Below are 15,485 nucleotides of genomic sequence, written 5' to 3'. Positions count from 1 at the left end.
TGTCATTATACCTGTTATTGCATAAGATTTACCAAAAGCATGATTTTTTTGTGTTGGAGATGTGCTTCCACCCACACACACACCCACACCCACACACACACATACACACACACACACACACACACACACACACACACATACACACACACACACACACACACACCCACACACAGCTGAGATGAGTGTGTGTGTGTGTGTGTGTGTGTGTGTGTGTGTGTGTGAGATCACCTGCGAGCGGTCCTCAGAGAGCTGTGGTGCACGTCACAGATGTCGAACCACTGCTGTGCTTCCACCACACACACACACACACACACACACACACACACTCATCTCAGCTGAGATGAGTGTGTGTGTGTGAGATCACCTGCGAGCGGTCCTCAGAGAACTGTGGTGGACGTCACAGATGTCGAACCACTGCTGGTCCAGGTCTCGGCAGGGCATCAGGCCGTTCCCCGAGAGAGGAGCTCCTCGTCTGCGATCTCTCCCGCTCGACACACGCCAGAACCCCGAGCCCTTCAGCAGGAACACACTGTTGTGTGTGTAAGAGAAGTACGCCGCGTCCAGGTGACCGACCGGGTGATTCCCGGGAACGACAGCAGGAAAGACCTCAGAGAGCAGTCGTGGAGAAGAGGAGGACAAGCGGTACGCGCGCACATCGAACCGGAACACCTGGACATTAGCATTGAGCGATTACTAGTGTAACGATACACTCATATATCACGACACTGAACTCACGATAACATATTACTGCGATACTCCAAGACACATGATAAAAGGTTAAGAAAAACTATTGATTAAAATGCTAGATTTAGTTTTACATTGTGTGTGTAAATGAATATTCTTGGACTTGGTGCTGAAACCCAAAGCTAGAGACACCAGAATAACAATATTCATGATTCTGAAGATGAAAATACAGAGTTATTGTAGATGAATATGCTTTCACTGTCACTGACTAGATATATTTATAATAATGTAGGACACTTTTACTGGATATCTGGCATTATCAGGACACACATATATTCCCCCACTGCATTATTATACATTATATTCAACATTATTTATAAAAGTTTAATGTAGTACTGACAATGAAACTTGATTTTTTTTCTCACACAGAAATTTTCCTTTTGGGTGAACTATCCACTACATATATTGTCACTATCCACGATACATATTGTTGCATTTTTGCATAATCTAGTAATTACCATCGCTAATAAACTCTGAACAAACAACTTTTTCATCTTGCACTGTCAAAATGCAACATGTAATTGTAAAACACGAGCAGCTGTTACCTGTGAGCCTTTAAAGAAGTAGATGTGAGCGTCTCTCCTGTCGTAGTACGCAGTGTCCAGCGGTCCAGACACACCGGGAAAGCCTTCCGAGATCAGGCGAGGATACGAGTGTCCGTCAGAGTCCTCGGTGAACACCTGATCATTCTCACTGTCATAACGCCAGTACTGCACACCTGAAACCACAACACACACATGCTCATATCTGCAGTTTACAGACACTCAGACTGCAGTGCATTCTGAATCAGAAAATACTGATGATAATATAATTCATTATATCTAATAATAAGTGATCAAGGGCCATGCAAAATACAATTATAAAATAAAAATACTTGCAAAATGCAAAATACCAATGTAAAATATGCAAACTGCAAAATACAAGTGTATAATGCCAATTAATGCAAAATGTAAATCATGCAACTGCACAATGCAAAATAATGCAAAATATGCAAATGCAAAATATGCAAATGCAAAATAATGCAAACTGCAAAATACAAATATATAATGCAAATTAATGCAAATACATAATGCAAATGTAAATTATGCAACTGCACAATGAAAAATAAATGCAAAATATACAAACTGCAAAATACAAGTGTATAATGCAAATTAATGCAAAATGCAAAAGTAAATCATGCAACTGCACTATGCAAAATAATGCAAAATATGCAAATGCACAATGTAAAATACAAAATTTGTAAATACACAATGCAAAATAATGCAAATGTAAAATATGCAACTGCACAATGCAAAAAAAAAAAGCAAAATTTGTAAATACACAATGCAAAATAATGCAAAATATGCAAATGTACAGTTACAAAAGTGCACTGTGTACTGCTCACACACGAAACTTTCTTTTTAGGGACATGAGATGCAAATGATCTCATGTTTTAATCTCTATGTACGATGCATCTTTATTAGTCTTTCAGCAAAGATTCTGTTTTTGGAACTCTTATGAAGTAAATAAACACCTTTAAAGAAGTAGACCGCGTCTGTTTTGCGGTTCCACACGTGGACGTAAGCGTCCACTCCACCGGAGGGGAGCCCGTGCCAGCCCACCGGCACCGCCACCGGATCCCCGAAGCGCGTCCTGTTATTACGGTTCTCATACAGCCAGTACAGGCCGTCCCGCATGAAGTAGGTGTTAAACCGCACCACGACCTCACCGTAGGGCGTCTGCTCCTTCCTGATCCAATCGAACACGGTACTGAAGCGACCCCTACACACACCTGACGCAGAAAACACACACAAAACATTTAGATTCAGCGATTTATGCTTGAAGAAAACAAATCATTTTTAATCTTTGGATAAAAGCATCTGCCAGATGCATAAATGTAAATTTGATTGTAGCATTATTTTCATGACAATCAAAGACATTTGCAACTCTAATTCCCGTTAGTGTAATGAAAAACAAATGCAAAACCAGTGATGAAAATCATCCACACATGAACAACAAATAATACTGTATACTAACTATTGTACTTCACAATATTTTTATACATTACAGGAATGTGAATGTAGAAATTGTAATAGGTGTCATTTTCTTAATGCATATATATAATAATAAAAATATAATTAATTTGTTTCACCCTGTTGATTTTAGTGTGATATGAGCTGGATGTATTTAATGAACTTTACACAGTTATTGAACTGAACTGAATTAACATCAGCTGAATAACGACACTTTTGTTTCTCTAGAGCAGAACTGAACTCTGTTCGCATCATTGATCACTGTTCTCCTGGTTCTCCGTGTAAAGCTGCTTTGAAACGATCCGTCTAGAAATAACAGCTTCCTCCCAGCGCGTGATCTCCGGTCTCACCGTACAGGCTCTGAATAGACTTTCTGTCCATCCAGTCGATCTCGAAGCCTCCGTCCTGAGGAAGGTAACTGGGCTGCATGATGGACCCGGGCCGGTAGATGTGAGGAAGCCCTAGAACATGCCCGATCTCGTGAACCGCCACCTGAACACATCACAGTCAGAGATTCAGACACACAGGTGTCAGTGTCAGAGGTTTGTACTGTATTCAGTTTAGTGCATCAGTGAGCTGTTTGATTAAATCAGTGCTACTTTTACACTGCACAAAACAAAATACCAAAGGTATCCTAGTTATCAAACATCAAAAATGTCTCTCTTGCAGCATCTATTCTCTTCTCTGATCACGAGGGCGGGGCAACCTGTCACTCACATGAGATCAGCCAATAGCAAACCACAACCATCCAATCAATTCCCCACGGACACAATCAACAAAATACAAAATACCGCCCTACAAAATACAAATGCTAAATATGCAAACTGCAAAATACAAATGTAAAATGCAAATTAATGCAAAATATGCAAATGCACAATGCAAGATAATGCAAAATACAAATGCGAAATATGCAAATGCACAATGCAAAATAATGCATTGTGCCCCGCCCTAAAATCAAGCCCCACTCTACATTTGTTCTTGTTCCAGAAGCGTTTCATTCGGATATACGACACAATAGGGAAGAAAAGAAAAGAATGAGAGTGACTTCAGTTTCATGCTGATTTGTGAACCTAGTCTGGTTTCTCTGAGCTTCTGTAGTTTAGCGCCTGCTCTCAGAAGACATTACCTTCAGAAGACTGATCCCGTTGCCCATGTTTGGGACAGTGAAATGCTCATCATCATCGAAATGAATGTCTCCGAGGAACCACGCGTGAGCAAACTCTCGGCCGGCGCCGTCAAACCGCTGAGAGCAGCCCAGGTGTCGGCCTGTAGGGGGCAGCAGAGGCTCCGTCACCACAGAGGTACACATGTGAAAATAAAACACTTATCCTAAAAGAGTGAAGTGAAAATAAAGGGCTGAGGTTTTAGACCGACTTTCAGTGCTGCACCAAAAGGAATAAATTACAACAGAAATATATTATTACTATTGTATAAAACTTATTTAAACAATTTGATTCAATCAGAAAAAACATGATTTATCAAATTAATATAGCGGTAAAGAACTGATTTTTAGTGATAAAGCGATTAAGTCTCAGCAAATTTAGACTAAACCGCTGAATTCATATGTATTATTTTTACGATCTCTTCATGAACTTTATGAAGTGGTAGTTGCTTAGGTTGTCAATGGAGGGACAGAAATCTCTCAGATTTCATTAAAAAGATTTTCATTAGTGTTTAGAAGATTGAAACGAAAGTCTTACAGGTTTGGAACGACATGAGGCTGAGTAATTAATGACAGAATTGTAATTTTTGAGTGACTCGACCTGTCCCGAAGCCCAGTCTGATGTCGATGTCCTCCAGAGGAGAGTGAACGTCCTCAACAAACTGCAGCGGGGAAACTTCACTCCACATGCGGAAGGCGAGTCTGAAGATGTACTTCTGCTCATCGATGGACAGCTGACTGCTGTAACCTTCGCCGATCAGACGCCACTTCAGGAGACTCTTGGAGAACGCCATGTGTCCCTCGCCGGCGTCTCTCCTCCTCCTGCTCTTCAGGAGACTCTTGGAGAACGCCATGTGTCCCTCGCCGGCGTCTCTCCTCCTCCTGCTCTTCAGGAGACTCTTGGAGAACGCCATGTGTCCCTCGCCGGCGTCTCTCCTCCTCCTGCTCTTCAGGAGACTCTTGGAGAACGCCATGTGTCCCTCGCCGGCGTCTCTCCTCCTCCTGCTCTTCAGGAGACTCTTGGAGAACGCCATGTGTCCCTCGCCGGCGTCTCTCCTCCTCCTGCTCTTCAGGAGCGCTGCCAGGTGCCGTTTCTTCCTCACAGGAGGTCGAGTATCACTGGATGTCCGAGTATCAGCATCAGTGTGATCGAGTGTCGTGGCGCTGTTGGACTCGGCGGTGTCGTGTTCAGCAGAATCCGGTTCCTCGTCCAGGTCCGGGACGCCACATCTGGGTTTATTCATGGCTGCTTTGGTGGCGTCATCAAACACACCCGTGACTGGAAGAGCATTGAGTCTCTGGAAGTCCTTCAGCGCTGCGAGGAACTGGAGATCATGCGATGTGGATCCGTCCTCCTGAAGGTCCAGAGATAGAGCGATGTCCGAATCACCCGAAGCTTCTGCTGAGGTCTGAGGATCATCACCGTCTCCTGCTTTAATGAACCCATACTTAGACAGAAACACCTGAGATAACACAGAGAGAGGCAGAGATCAACATAGGCCAATAACTAAACCTACTTAGTCATACATCACTTACTCACAGATAGATAGATAGATAGATAGATAGATAGATAGATAGATAGATAGATAGATAGATAGATAGATAGATAGATAGATAGATAGATAGATAGATAGATAGATAGATAGATAGATAGATAGATGGATAGATAGATAGATAGATAGATAGATGGATGGATGAACCTCTGCAGTGTCGGTGTCAGTGATGAGCTCAGCCTGATGGATGTCGCTCTGCACATCTGAATGATCTCTGCTGTGGAAGATCTTCTCTGCGCTGATGAAGATGAAGATCCAGAGGATGAAGATCAGCCGGATCGCGACCAGCATCGTCTGTCCAGCACTGAGACTCGTGTGTGTGTGTGTGTGACTGAAACTCTGAACTCGAGTGACACTGAACTCGACACGCGGTTTATACTGTCTATAGATGATAGAGGGGGCGTGTCTTAATAACTTCCTCACGCGCTCGCGCCTCTGTGTGAAACAGCGGAGGATTATTTCACCCCAGAACAAGTCACCACCTTCATACAGCTGCATATGAAGCCACGCGACTCACACCTGCCCGAGAGAAACACACCTGAGCGCGTGCACGCTCGCGACGGACTCACACCTGCCCGAGAGAAACTCCTGAGCGCGCGCGCCAGTCACTCACTGTCATGACTTCGTGCATTGATTTAAATCAAATGAATTATACATGTAATGAAAAATGTTAGTTATTTAAAATTCTGCCATCAACATTAAGGAGAATGTCCACTTCAATATAATGATATTTAAATAAAATTAAAATAATTAAAATGTAAAATTTCAAAGTTACTTAAATTTCTGCCCATCAACATTGAGCACATACACTTGATTATTTGTTTATATTTAGAGAAAATTGAAATAATTAGAAATCCTATTCAAAATGTAACCTTTTTAAGTTATTTAGATTATGCTCATCAACATTATTTGAGGAGAATATACAATTTATTTTTTAATACTTCACTTTATATAGCATCTTCCATCAAAGTATCATGACTCATAGCACAACATTTTGTTTTTAATCACCAGTTCACATTGATAACATCACACTGAAAGTCACTTGCATTCAACATTAAACACACCAATAAGGAGATTTCTACAAACAGAACTGAGTGCAAAACATGATGATGATTCTGATGCTGATAAACTGATGAAATGTTTTCTTCTTCCTACTAATACAGATAGATAAAAGTTCATTTAAAACATTATTTATATCTAATATCCATATACTGACAAATATTTGCCAATGCAAAGCTTCCCTAAACTCTGAGGGTCAGGGGTCAGGGGTCAGAGGTCACTGCAGGGCCTGTGTGATGGCAGTGGCGAGGTGTTTAGCCGTGGGTTTCTCAGCACAACATCTGACCGTCAGTCCGTGGGACTGCAGCGCGTCCACCGTCGTGGGTCCGATCGCTGCAAACTGAACAACACAGCTCTGTCACAGCACGTGTGTGTGTGTGTGTGTGTGTGTGTGTGTGTGTGTGTGACTGTGTGTGTGTGTGTGTGTGTGTGTGTGTGTGTGTGTGTGTGTGTGTGTGTGTGTGTGTGTGTGTGTGTGTGTGTGTGTGTGTGTGTGTGTGTGTGTGTGTGTGTGTGTGTGTGTGTGTGTGTGTGTGTCGCACCTTTATCTGCTCCAGCTGAGATCCTGACAGTCTTTTCAACAAGTCCAAACAGAACTTCACTCCTGACGGGCTGAAGAACGCCACACTAGCAGGGATACCCTGAACACACACACACACACACACACACACACACACACACACACACACACACACACACACACACACACACACACACAGAGTTGACACCTGTGCTCATTTTTAACACTGATACGCATTATTTACATCGTAAAACAACACTTCATTTTATTACATTTATAAACATAAACAAATTAACACTTTAGAATGTGATTATATGATTCAAATACAATTAAAATAATTATACATGTAATTTAATATGCAAAATTGTAAAGTTATTAAATATTCTGCCCATCAACATTGATTTTGGACAATATACACACACTTGAATAAAATTACATTATTTAAATTCAATTTAATTTTCAAAAATGTAACAACATTGAGAATATACACTTGAATATTGCATATTATTATATTTAAATAAAATAAAAAAATATATAAATGTAAAACTTCAAAGTTTCTGCCCATCAACATTTGCATTTGAAAATATAATTATATTTAAATAAAAAATACAATAATTAAAATGTAAAAGTTATTTAAAATTCTGCCCATCAACATTACTTGGAATATATTAACTTGAATATAATTATATTGTTTAATATATATATATATATATATATATATATATATATATATATATATATATATATATATTAATAAATGTAATGAAGACTTCTAAGTCCGTCTGACATTTTTTCTTTTAAAGAGCATTTTTGTTTTTAATTTTACTCTTATCAGGGACATTTTTTAAAAATAAGGCATTTCAATAAACTTTTCATGGCCATTAAAGTGAAATTACTGAATCTAAACAAGAGCCTGATAAAAATGCTGATTTAAAAGACTCAGAGGGTTTTGCATCTGAAGTGTGTGTAACATTTTTAAGGCATTTAAACTTCTGCGCATCAACATTGAGAATATATATAATAATATCTGTGTAGTATCTGACGGACACCTGCAGCGTGAAGTAATCCGTGATGTTTCTCTGCAGATCAGGATGTTCAGACGTCTGATAGACGGTCAGAGTCTCCAGAGGAACGCCTGACACAGAAACACAGAAAACAAATACTAGAAACAACTCAATTATAGGATTATTTTGGGGTGATAAAACCTGTTAAATGTGCATAATACTCCATAATCTTAAAGGAACACGCTGACTTTTTGGGACTTCAGCTTATATAATTAATACTTATTGCCTATTCACCGTATCCCCAGAGTTAGATGAGTTCATACACACCCTTCTCATCTCCGTGCGTGCCGTAACTCTGTCTGACGCACACACCGCTAGCCTAGCTTAGCACAAAGACTGGAGGTAAATGGCTCCAGCTAGCATACTGCTCCCAATGAGTAATAGTAATAAGTTAATACATACTGGGAACTATATTCTCAGAAGGCGAAGCACTGCTACTTGGGCGGAGTGATTAACGCAACACCTGAAAAGCACCATTGTTACTTCCGTCAACAAAACCAACGTGACTAGCTAGCTAGTAGCTAGTAAATCACTCCGCAGAAGTAGCAGTGCTTCGCCTTCTGAGAATATAGTTCCCAGTATGTGTACGGTTAGAAGACGGCTGTGTGTCATGTGACCTTGTTATTTGTACACACTATACAAAATCACAACATGTAAATAGGAAAATGTTGGTGTTATTTTGTCACTTATTGGGAGCAGTATGCTAGCTGGAGCCGTTTACCTCCAGTCTTTGTGCTAAGCTAGGCTAGCGGTGGGTGCGTTAGACAGAGTTACGGCACGCACGGAGATGAGAAGGGTGTGTGTGGACTCATCTAAATCTGGGGATACGGGGAATAAGCTGAAGTCCCAAAAAGTCGGCGTGTTCCTTTAACATAAACATCATATTGCAAACAGAAAGCTTCATTCTTATGTAAAATAGAATTTCATTTGTTTTCTCTGCGTAAGAAACACTAACAATGATTTTTATGCAACATTTTGGATTGTAAGGTGTGTATATGTTTGGATAGATGGTCTCACGGTTGTTTCTGAGCGCGGTGGGCAGAACTTCCCGTTTGATGGATCCACAGGGAAAGAACAGCGGCAGAGACTCTCGGTTCTCTCCTGAAACTCAACATGAACACACACTCATGTCTACAGCAAACCCAGTTATTATACAAGTGTGTTATATTCTGCTGGCCCCAGAGAGAGGTAGTGTGTGTGTGTGTGTGTGTGTGTGTGTGTGTGTCGTACTCTGCAGGATGAGCAGTGAGAGCGAGTCTGGTGTGTGTGTGTGTGTGTGTGTGTGTGTGTGTGTGTGTGTGTGTCGTACTCTGCAGGATGAGCAGTGAGAGCGAGTCTGGTGTGTGTGTGTGTGTGTGTGTGTGTGTGTGTGTGTGTCGTACTCTGCAGGATGAGCAGTGAGAGCGAGTCTGGTGTGTGTGTGTGTGTGTGTGTGTGTGTGTGTGTGTGTGTCGTACTCTGCAGGATGAGCAGTGAGAGCGAGTCTGGTGTGTGTGTGTGTGTGTGTGTGTGTGTGTGTGTCGTACTCTGCAGGATGAGCAGTGAGAGCGAGTCTGGTGTGTGTGTGTGTGTGTGTGTGTGTGTCGTACTCTGCAGGATGAGCAGTGAGAGCGAGTCTGGTGTGTGTGTGTGTGTGTGTGTGTGTCGTACTCTGCAGGATGAGCAGTGAGAGCGAGTCTGGTGTGTGTGTGTGTGTGTGTGTGTGTGTGTGTGTGTGTGTGTGTGTGTCGTACTCTGCAGGATGAGCAGTGAGAGCGAGTCTGGTGTGTGTGTGTGTGTGTGTGTGTGTGTGTGTGTGTGTCGTACTCTGCAGGATGAGCAGTAAGAGCGAGTCTGGTGTGTGTGTGTGTGTGTGTGTGTGTGTGTGTCGTACTCAGCAGGATGAGCAGTGAGAGCGAGTCTGGTGTGTGTGTGTGTGTGTGTGTGTGTGTGTGTGTGTGTGTGTGTGTGTGTGTGTGTGTGTGTGTGTGTGTGTGTGTGTGTGTGTGTGTGTGTGTGTGTGTGTGTGTGTGTGTCGTACTCTGCAGGATGAGCAGTGAGAGCGAGTCTGGTGTGTGTGTGTGTGTGTGTGTGTGTGTGTGTGTGTGTGTGTCGTACTCTGCAGGATGAGCAGTGAGAGCGAGTCTGGTGTGTGTGTGTGTGTGTGTGTGCGTGCATGCGTGTGTGTGTGTGTGTGTGTGTGTGTGTGTGTGTGTGTGTGTGTGTGTGTGTGTGTGTGTGTCGTACTCTGCAGGATGAGCAGTGAGAGTGAGTCTGGTGTGTGTGCAGGGCCGGTTCTAGACATTAGGAGGCCCTAGGCAAAATTCATGTTGGAGGCCCCCCACCCCCAATAAAAAAACACTTGAAACAAATATGATTCCTAACCTTTTTATTTATACAACATTTAATTTTAAAAGCAGTATATTTTTACTTACACAGTACATAAGTTTGGACACATTACTATTTTTAATGTTTTTGAAAGAAGTCTCTTATGCTCATCAAGCCTGGATTTATTTGATCAAAAATACAGAAAAATAATATAGTGAAAATAGTTAAAATGTAAAATAATGGTTTTCTATTTTACTATACTTTATATTTCTGTGATGCAAAGCTGAATTTAGTGCCACGTGATCATTCTGATTTATTATGTTAGAAATGGTGCTTAATATTTATTTTATAACCTGTGATACTTTTTTTCAGGATCTTTGATTATTAAAAAGTTGTTTTAAAAAAGTCTTCACTGTCACTTTTTATATATTTAACACATCCTTGCTGAATATTCCTGTTTTTTTTTCTCTGTATTTTTGATCAAATAAATGCAGGCTTGTAGAGCATAATAATAAACTTCTTTCAAAAACATTAAAAATAGTAATGGGTCCAGACTTTTACCGGTACTGTATGTACATATTAATCAAACTTTATCTAAGGTAATCTCTTTTTTGTTTAATGAAGATGTTATTGTTGTTGTTGTTGTTATTTTGCTGTTTTATTCAATTTATTCACAGTTCCAGAATCCCACTTCAGTAGATGAGCATAAGTGATTTTATATTGCATTGCTACCTTAAATATGCTATACACAAATCAAGTGGAAGAGAAAGACACGATCGCTACTGAGCAGAAAAAAATATATAAAGTGATATTATTGGCGTAATGTCAGGAATCTAATCATCAGCAGAATTTAGAAGATAGACCCATAGATATGAGATCCTTTATTTGAAACATTTAAAAATGTTGTAGTGTGTTGGCTTTTTAACTTAGAATACAGACGTCTTGTCTTTTAATTGTGTAGCTTTTTTACTAGTCAGCTCCCGACGCGATGTTATTCATTGTACGCGCAAATTCAAAGCGTCGCGTCTTGGGCACGTTACGCTCGCGCTCTTTTAAACTCGTAATAAAGCGGTGAATGATTTTTCCAGAAATGACGCTGATCTACAGTACAAGTTTATATTTAGAATACATTGCAATCACTCCAAAATAGATGACGACAACTCACACACCTGCATTATGAGATGTGCTTCTTTGTGTGCTTATTAGGCTTTTGCCTCGCAGCACCTGATGGATGCGTTCTTTACACATACTTTCAGAAGCCGGCACCCGCTTTGTAACGGACACATTAATTGGTTTAACTGTAGTAATGTAACAGTCTATGGTTAAGATAAACATCGTCACTATTTTTAGTTAATAAATAAATATTGAAATAAATTGTAGATAGGACATTTGTACATTTTTTTTTTTTTTTTTTTTTGTCCCTCTGTCTGGGCCCCATCCAACCAATCGGGCCCTAGGCACGTGCCTAGTTTGCCTTTGCGTTAATCCGGCTCTGTGTGTGTGTGTGTGTGTGTGTGTGTGTGTGTGTGTGTGTGTGTGTGTGTGTCGTACTCTGCAGGATGAGCAGTGAGAGCGAGTCTGGTGTGTGTGTGTGTGTGTGTGTGTGTGTGTGTGTGTGTGTGTGTGTGTGTGTGTGTCGTACTCTGCAGGATGAGCAGTGAGAGCGAGTCTGGTGTGTGTGTGTGTGTGTGTGTCGTACTCTGCAGGATGAGCAGTGAGAGCGAGTCTGGTGTGTGTGTGTGTGTGTGTGTCGTACTCTGCAGGATGAGCAGTGAGAGCGAGTCTGGTGTGTGTGTGTGTGTGTGTGTGTGCGTGCATGCGTGTGTGTGTGTGTGTGTGTGTGTGTGTGTGTGTGTGTGTGTGTGTGTGTGTGTGTGTGTCGTACTCTGCAGGATGAGCAGTGAGAGTGAGTCTGGTGTGTGTGTGTGTGTGTGTGTGTGTGTGTGTGTGTGTGTGTGTGTCGTACTCTGCAGGATGAGCAGTGAGAGCGAGTCTGGTGTGTGTGTGTGTGTGTGTGTGTGTGTGTGTGTGTGTGTGTGTGTGTGTGTCGTACTCTGCAGGATGAGCAGTGAGAGCGAGTCTGGTGTGTGTGTGTGTGTGTGTGTGTGTGTGTGTGTGTGTGTGTGTGTGTGTCGTACTCTGCAGGATGAGCAGTGAGAGTGAGTCTGCGGTTCCCGTTTCTTCTCCCAGCGGACACAGACCCAGATCTGCAACTAAACATTTCAACACAACTATTAACACCTGCGACTGCAAAGACATCGTGATCAAGATCTGACAGTTTCATTTATATATACATATATATATCTGGGCAGGTTCTTAATGAAAAAAAAACGTTTTTGCAGTAATTGCAAAGACGAGGATGATGAGAGAAGAAGGTCATGTGATGATGAAGCACAGGTGGCGTTCAGGTGTGAGCAGATTTACTGCCAGGACGCAGGTGTGCAGCAAACACACACACACACACACACACACACTTCCTTCACCGTAAAACACTGATCAGGGAAACGACAGGGATGTGTGAATCCCACCGAACACCTGCGAGGAAACCTTCGGATGTGTGTGTTCTGAAGTGTGTGTTCAGAGATGTGTGTGTTCAGAGGTGTGTGTGTTCAGAGGTGTGTGTGTTCAGAGGTGTGTGTGTTCTGAAGTGTGTGTTCAGCTGAAGTGACACGTACCTAAAGATGCTGTCGCTTTTCCAACCACATAAACTGACTTTGCATTCCACTCGTCTTTCACTGCGTCCCATTCTGGAGGATGAAGACACGAGATAAGAGGAAGAAGGGGTGTAACGATACACTCATATATCACGACACTGAACTCACGATACCATATTACTGCGATACTCCAAGACACATGATAAAAGGTTAACAAAAACTGTTGATTAAAATGCTAGATTTAGTTTTACATTGTGTGTGTAAATGAATATTCTTGGACTTGGTGCTGAAACCCAATACAGGACAATACAGACGCCAGAATAACAATATTCATGATTCTGAAGCTGAAAACACAGAGTTATTGTAGATGAATATGCTTTCACTGTCACTGACTAGATATATTTAAAATAATGAAGGACACTTTTACTGTTAACATCAGACATCTGGCATTATCAGGACACACACAATTCCCTCATTGCATTATTATACATTATATTCAACATTATATATAGTAGTTTACTGTAGTACAGACACTTGAACACTGTGTAAACTTGAATTTTTTCACGCACAGTAATTTTCATTTTGGGTGAACTATCCGCGATACATATTGATGCATTTTTGCATTGTGATTCATTGTGACACGATACATTGTGACAGCCCTGACAGAGGCAAAGCTACAATAAGCTCTCAGCTGTTCAGACTAGTTAACGACATTAGTTAACATTACTGACTCTGCCGGATGTATTAATCTCAGTTAATGTTAATGCACATTATTAAAAACACAAGTTGTATCTGTGAACATTAGATAACGCACTGTGAACATTAACAAACTGAGATAAATTCAATGTCAACTTGTAACAAAAGTGATAAAAAGTGATGAAACTGTTAACTTTAGTAGTTTTCCGTGAGCATTTACTAAACTCTAATTTCACATACAGACTTACATTTACATTTAGTAATTTAGCAGACGCCTTCGTCCAAAGCAACTTACAAATGAGGACTAAAGCAAGCGAGTCATCGTGAAGAGGAACAAACAGCGCAAGGAGAAGTGCTCAAACACACAGCTCAGGCATTACTCAGAGCAGCATTAGCCAAGACCGGGGAGGATTGAAGGAAAAGGAGGTTAAGTGCTCACGGAAGAACATTTACATTTACGCTTTTATCCAAAGCCATTTACACTGCATCCAAGATTCAACTAAATTCATGCATCCTCTGGCAATCGAACCCATGAACAACTGTTTAAGCTTAAGTTCCCATTACAAAATGTTCCCATTTTACTTTTCCACCCTGTGACTGTGTGATCCATACTCACTGTGTGTGTGTGTGTGTGAGTCCAAGCACATCTTGACGGCCTCCACGGCTCTGGGACTCGTGAAGATCAGACCTGCAAACCTCTCGGGCTGAAAGAGCTGGTGTTTCACAAACACAATCAGTGAATATCTAATCAAACAAAACCTTATTCGACTCCAGACACAGATTTCCACAAACTCACCCTCTCTGAAAGCTCATTTAGAGACACGAATTTGAAAGACAGAACCGGGATCAAAGTGGCTGTATGTCCATATGAAGCCAGTTCCTGAAATACAAGCCCAATATTACTCTCTCAAAGCTATTGTGATGATTATTAGAATATTATTATTATATTATTACCTTAATATAAGGGTCTGCTTCATTTTTACTCTCTCTTGGCTCTTTCAGCAGCAGCACCTTCATTATTGCAGTCATCTAAAACCACTAATAAAGGAGTTTCTTCAGAGTCAGTATTTCATACAACAACGCCCAGAAGAATTCACAAGCTGTCACTCACTGATAACAAACGAGAACAACAGACAACAGCAAACACATAGTGTGTGTTTTCATGCACTGACATCATTAAATAAGGCCGTTCGAACCTGGGTGTAACTAATAAGAGTTTGAATGATTAATGAATGAACTGTGGCTTAATATTAGTTGAGAAATACACCACAACATACTTGCAGCGAGTGAGTTCATGCAGCTGTCCCCATGTTTACTGTTATATGACAACTATAGCAGTGAAGCAGGAAGCAGCAGCGACACAATAAACACAACAGCGCGATTCTTCAAAATAAAAGTCTCTTTACGACCTAACAGTGCAAACATTTTTAATTACTAAATTAATTAAATTACAAAAAAAAAAAAAAAAAAATCAATAATAATAATTCTGGCTTAAAGTCCCCATGAAATCAATTTGTTTTCTTCGTCTTTTAGCATGAATGTTAGCCTTACTGTGTTATCTATAAGCTAGTGTGCTCCAAAACAATGACAAAATTCGCATTTAGAGGATATCATTCAAAACGTACAGTCTCTTACTTCCGCCAGTATGGATCAGTGATTTTGATGACATCACTCTGCACTTCAGCTTCTCATCAGATTTTCTGTCCAATAAAAA

The 15,485-nt window shown here is 40.9% G+C and overlaps 2 protein-coding genes across 3 annotated transcripts; both read right to left on the bottom strand.

The window, feature by feature from the left end:
* Positions 1 to 360: 360 nt before the first annotated feature.
* On the bottom strand, positions 361 to 5,762 carry mmp21 (matrix metallopeptidase 21; the record flags this gene model as incomplete). Its single annotated transcript, XM_081392853.1, has 8 exons — positions 361 to 669; positions 1,290 to 1,462; positions 2,258 to 2,515; positions 3,107 to 3,248; positions 3,883 to 4,022; positions 4,520 to 4,729; positions 4,964 to 5,381; positions 5,619 to 5,762. The coding sequence occupies 8 exons, from the start codon at positions 5,760 to 5,762 to the stop codon at positions 361 to 363; spliced, it is 1,794 nt and encodes a 597-aa protein (XP_081248979.1).
* A 635-nt stretch (positions 5,763 to 6,397) lies between these two features.
* Positions 6,398 to 15,150, bottom strand: uros (uroporphyrinogen III synthase). Of its 2 annotated transcripts, none has more exons than XM_081392870.1 (10): positions 15,049 to 15,150; positions 14,726 to 14,809; positions 14,568 to 14,651; positions 14,388 to 14,484; positions 13,097 to 13,168; positions 12,560 to 12,634; positions 9,132 to 9,215; positions 8,100 to 8,185; positions 7,073 to 7,171; positions 6,398 to 6,870 (listed from the first exon to the last, which is right to left on the bottom strand). In XM_081392870.1, exons 2-10 carry the CDS (start codon positions 14,798 to 14,800, stop codon positions 6,748 to 6,750), a joined length of 795 nt encoding a protein of 264 aa, XP_081248996.1. In that variant the 5' UTR covers positions 14,801 to 14,809; positions 15,049 to 15,150; the 3' UTR covers positions 6,398 to 6,747. The 2 variants fall into 2 exon arrangements, with proteins under 2 accessions (XP_081248996.1, XP_081248995.1); XM_081392869.1 differs by having other exon boundaries at positions 9,132 to 9,221; positions 15,049 to 15,117.
* Between the last annotated feature and the right edge of the window lie 335 nt (positions 15,151 to 15,485).

Source organism: Scardinius erythrophthalmus (assembly GCF_964197995.2).
Source record: "Scardinius erythrophthalmus genome assembly, chromosome: 18".
Classification (NCBI taxonomy): Eukaryota; Metazoa; Chordata; class Actinopteri; order Cypriniformes; family Leuciscidae; genus Scardinius; species Scardinius erythrophthalmus.
Note: the sequence above shows the minus strand (reverse complement) of the source record. Positions and strands in the feature narration are given on the sequence as shown.

Coding starts and splice junctions, on each gene's coding strand:
- uros (XM_081392869.1), bottom strand. CDS start 14,800: ATGACTGCAATAATGAAGGTGCTGCTGCTGAAAGAGCCAAGAGAGAGT. Junction 13,169..14,387: donor CTCACACACACACACACACA/GTGAGTATGGAT, acceptor TTCATCCTCCAG/AATGGGACGCAGTGAAAGAC. Junction 7,172..8,099: donor CGGATTACTTCACGCTGCAG/GTGTCCGTCAGA, acceptor GTGTGTGTTCAG/GGTATCCCTGCTAGTGTGGC.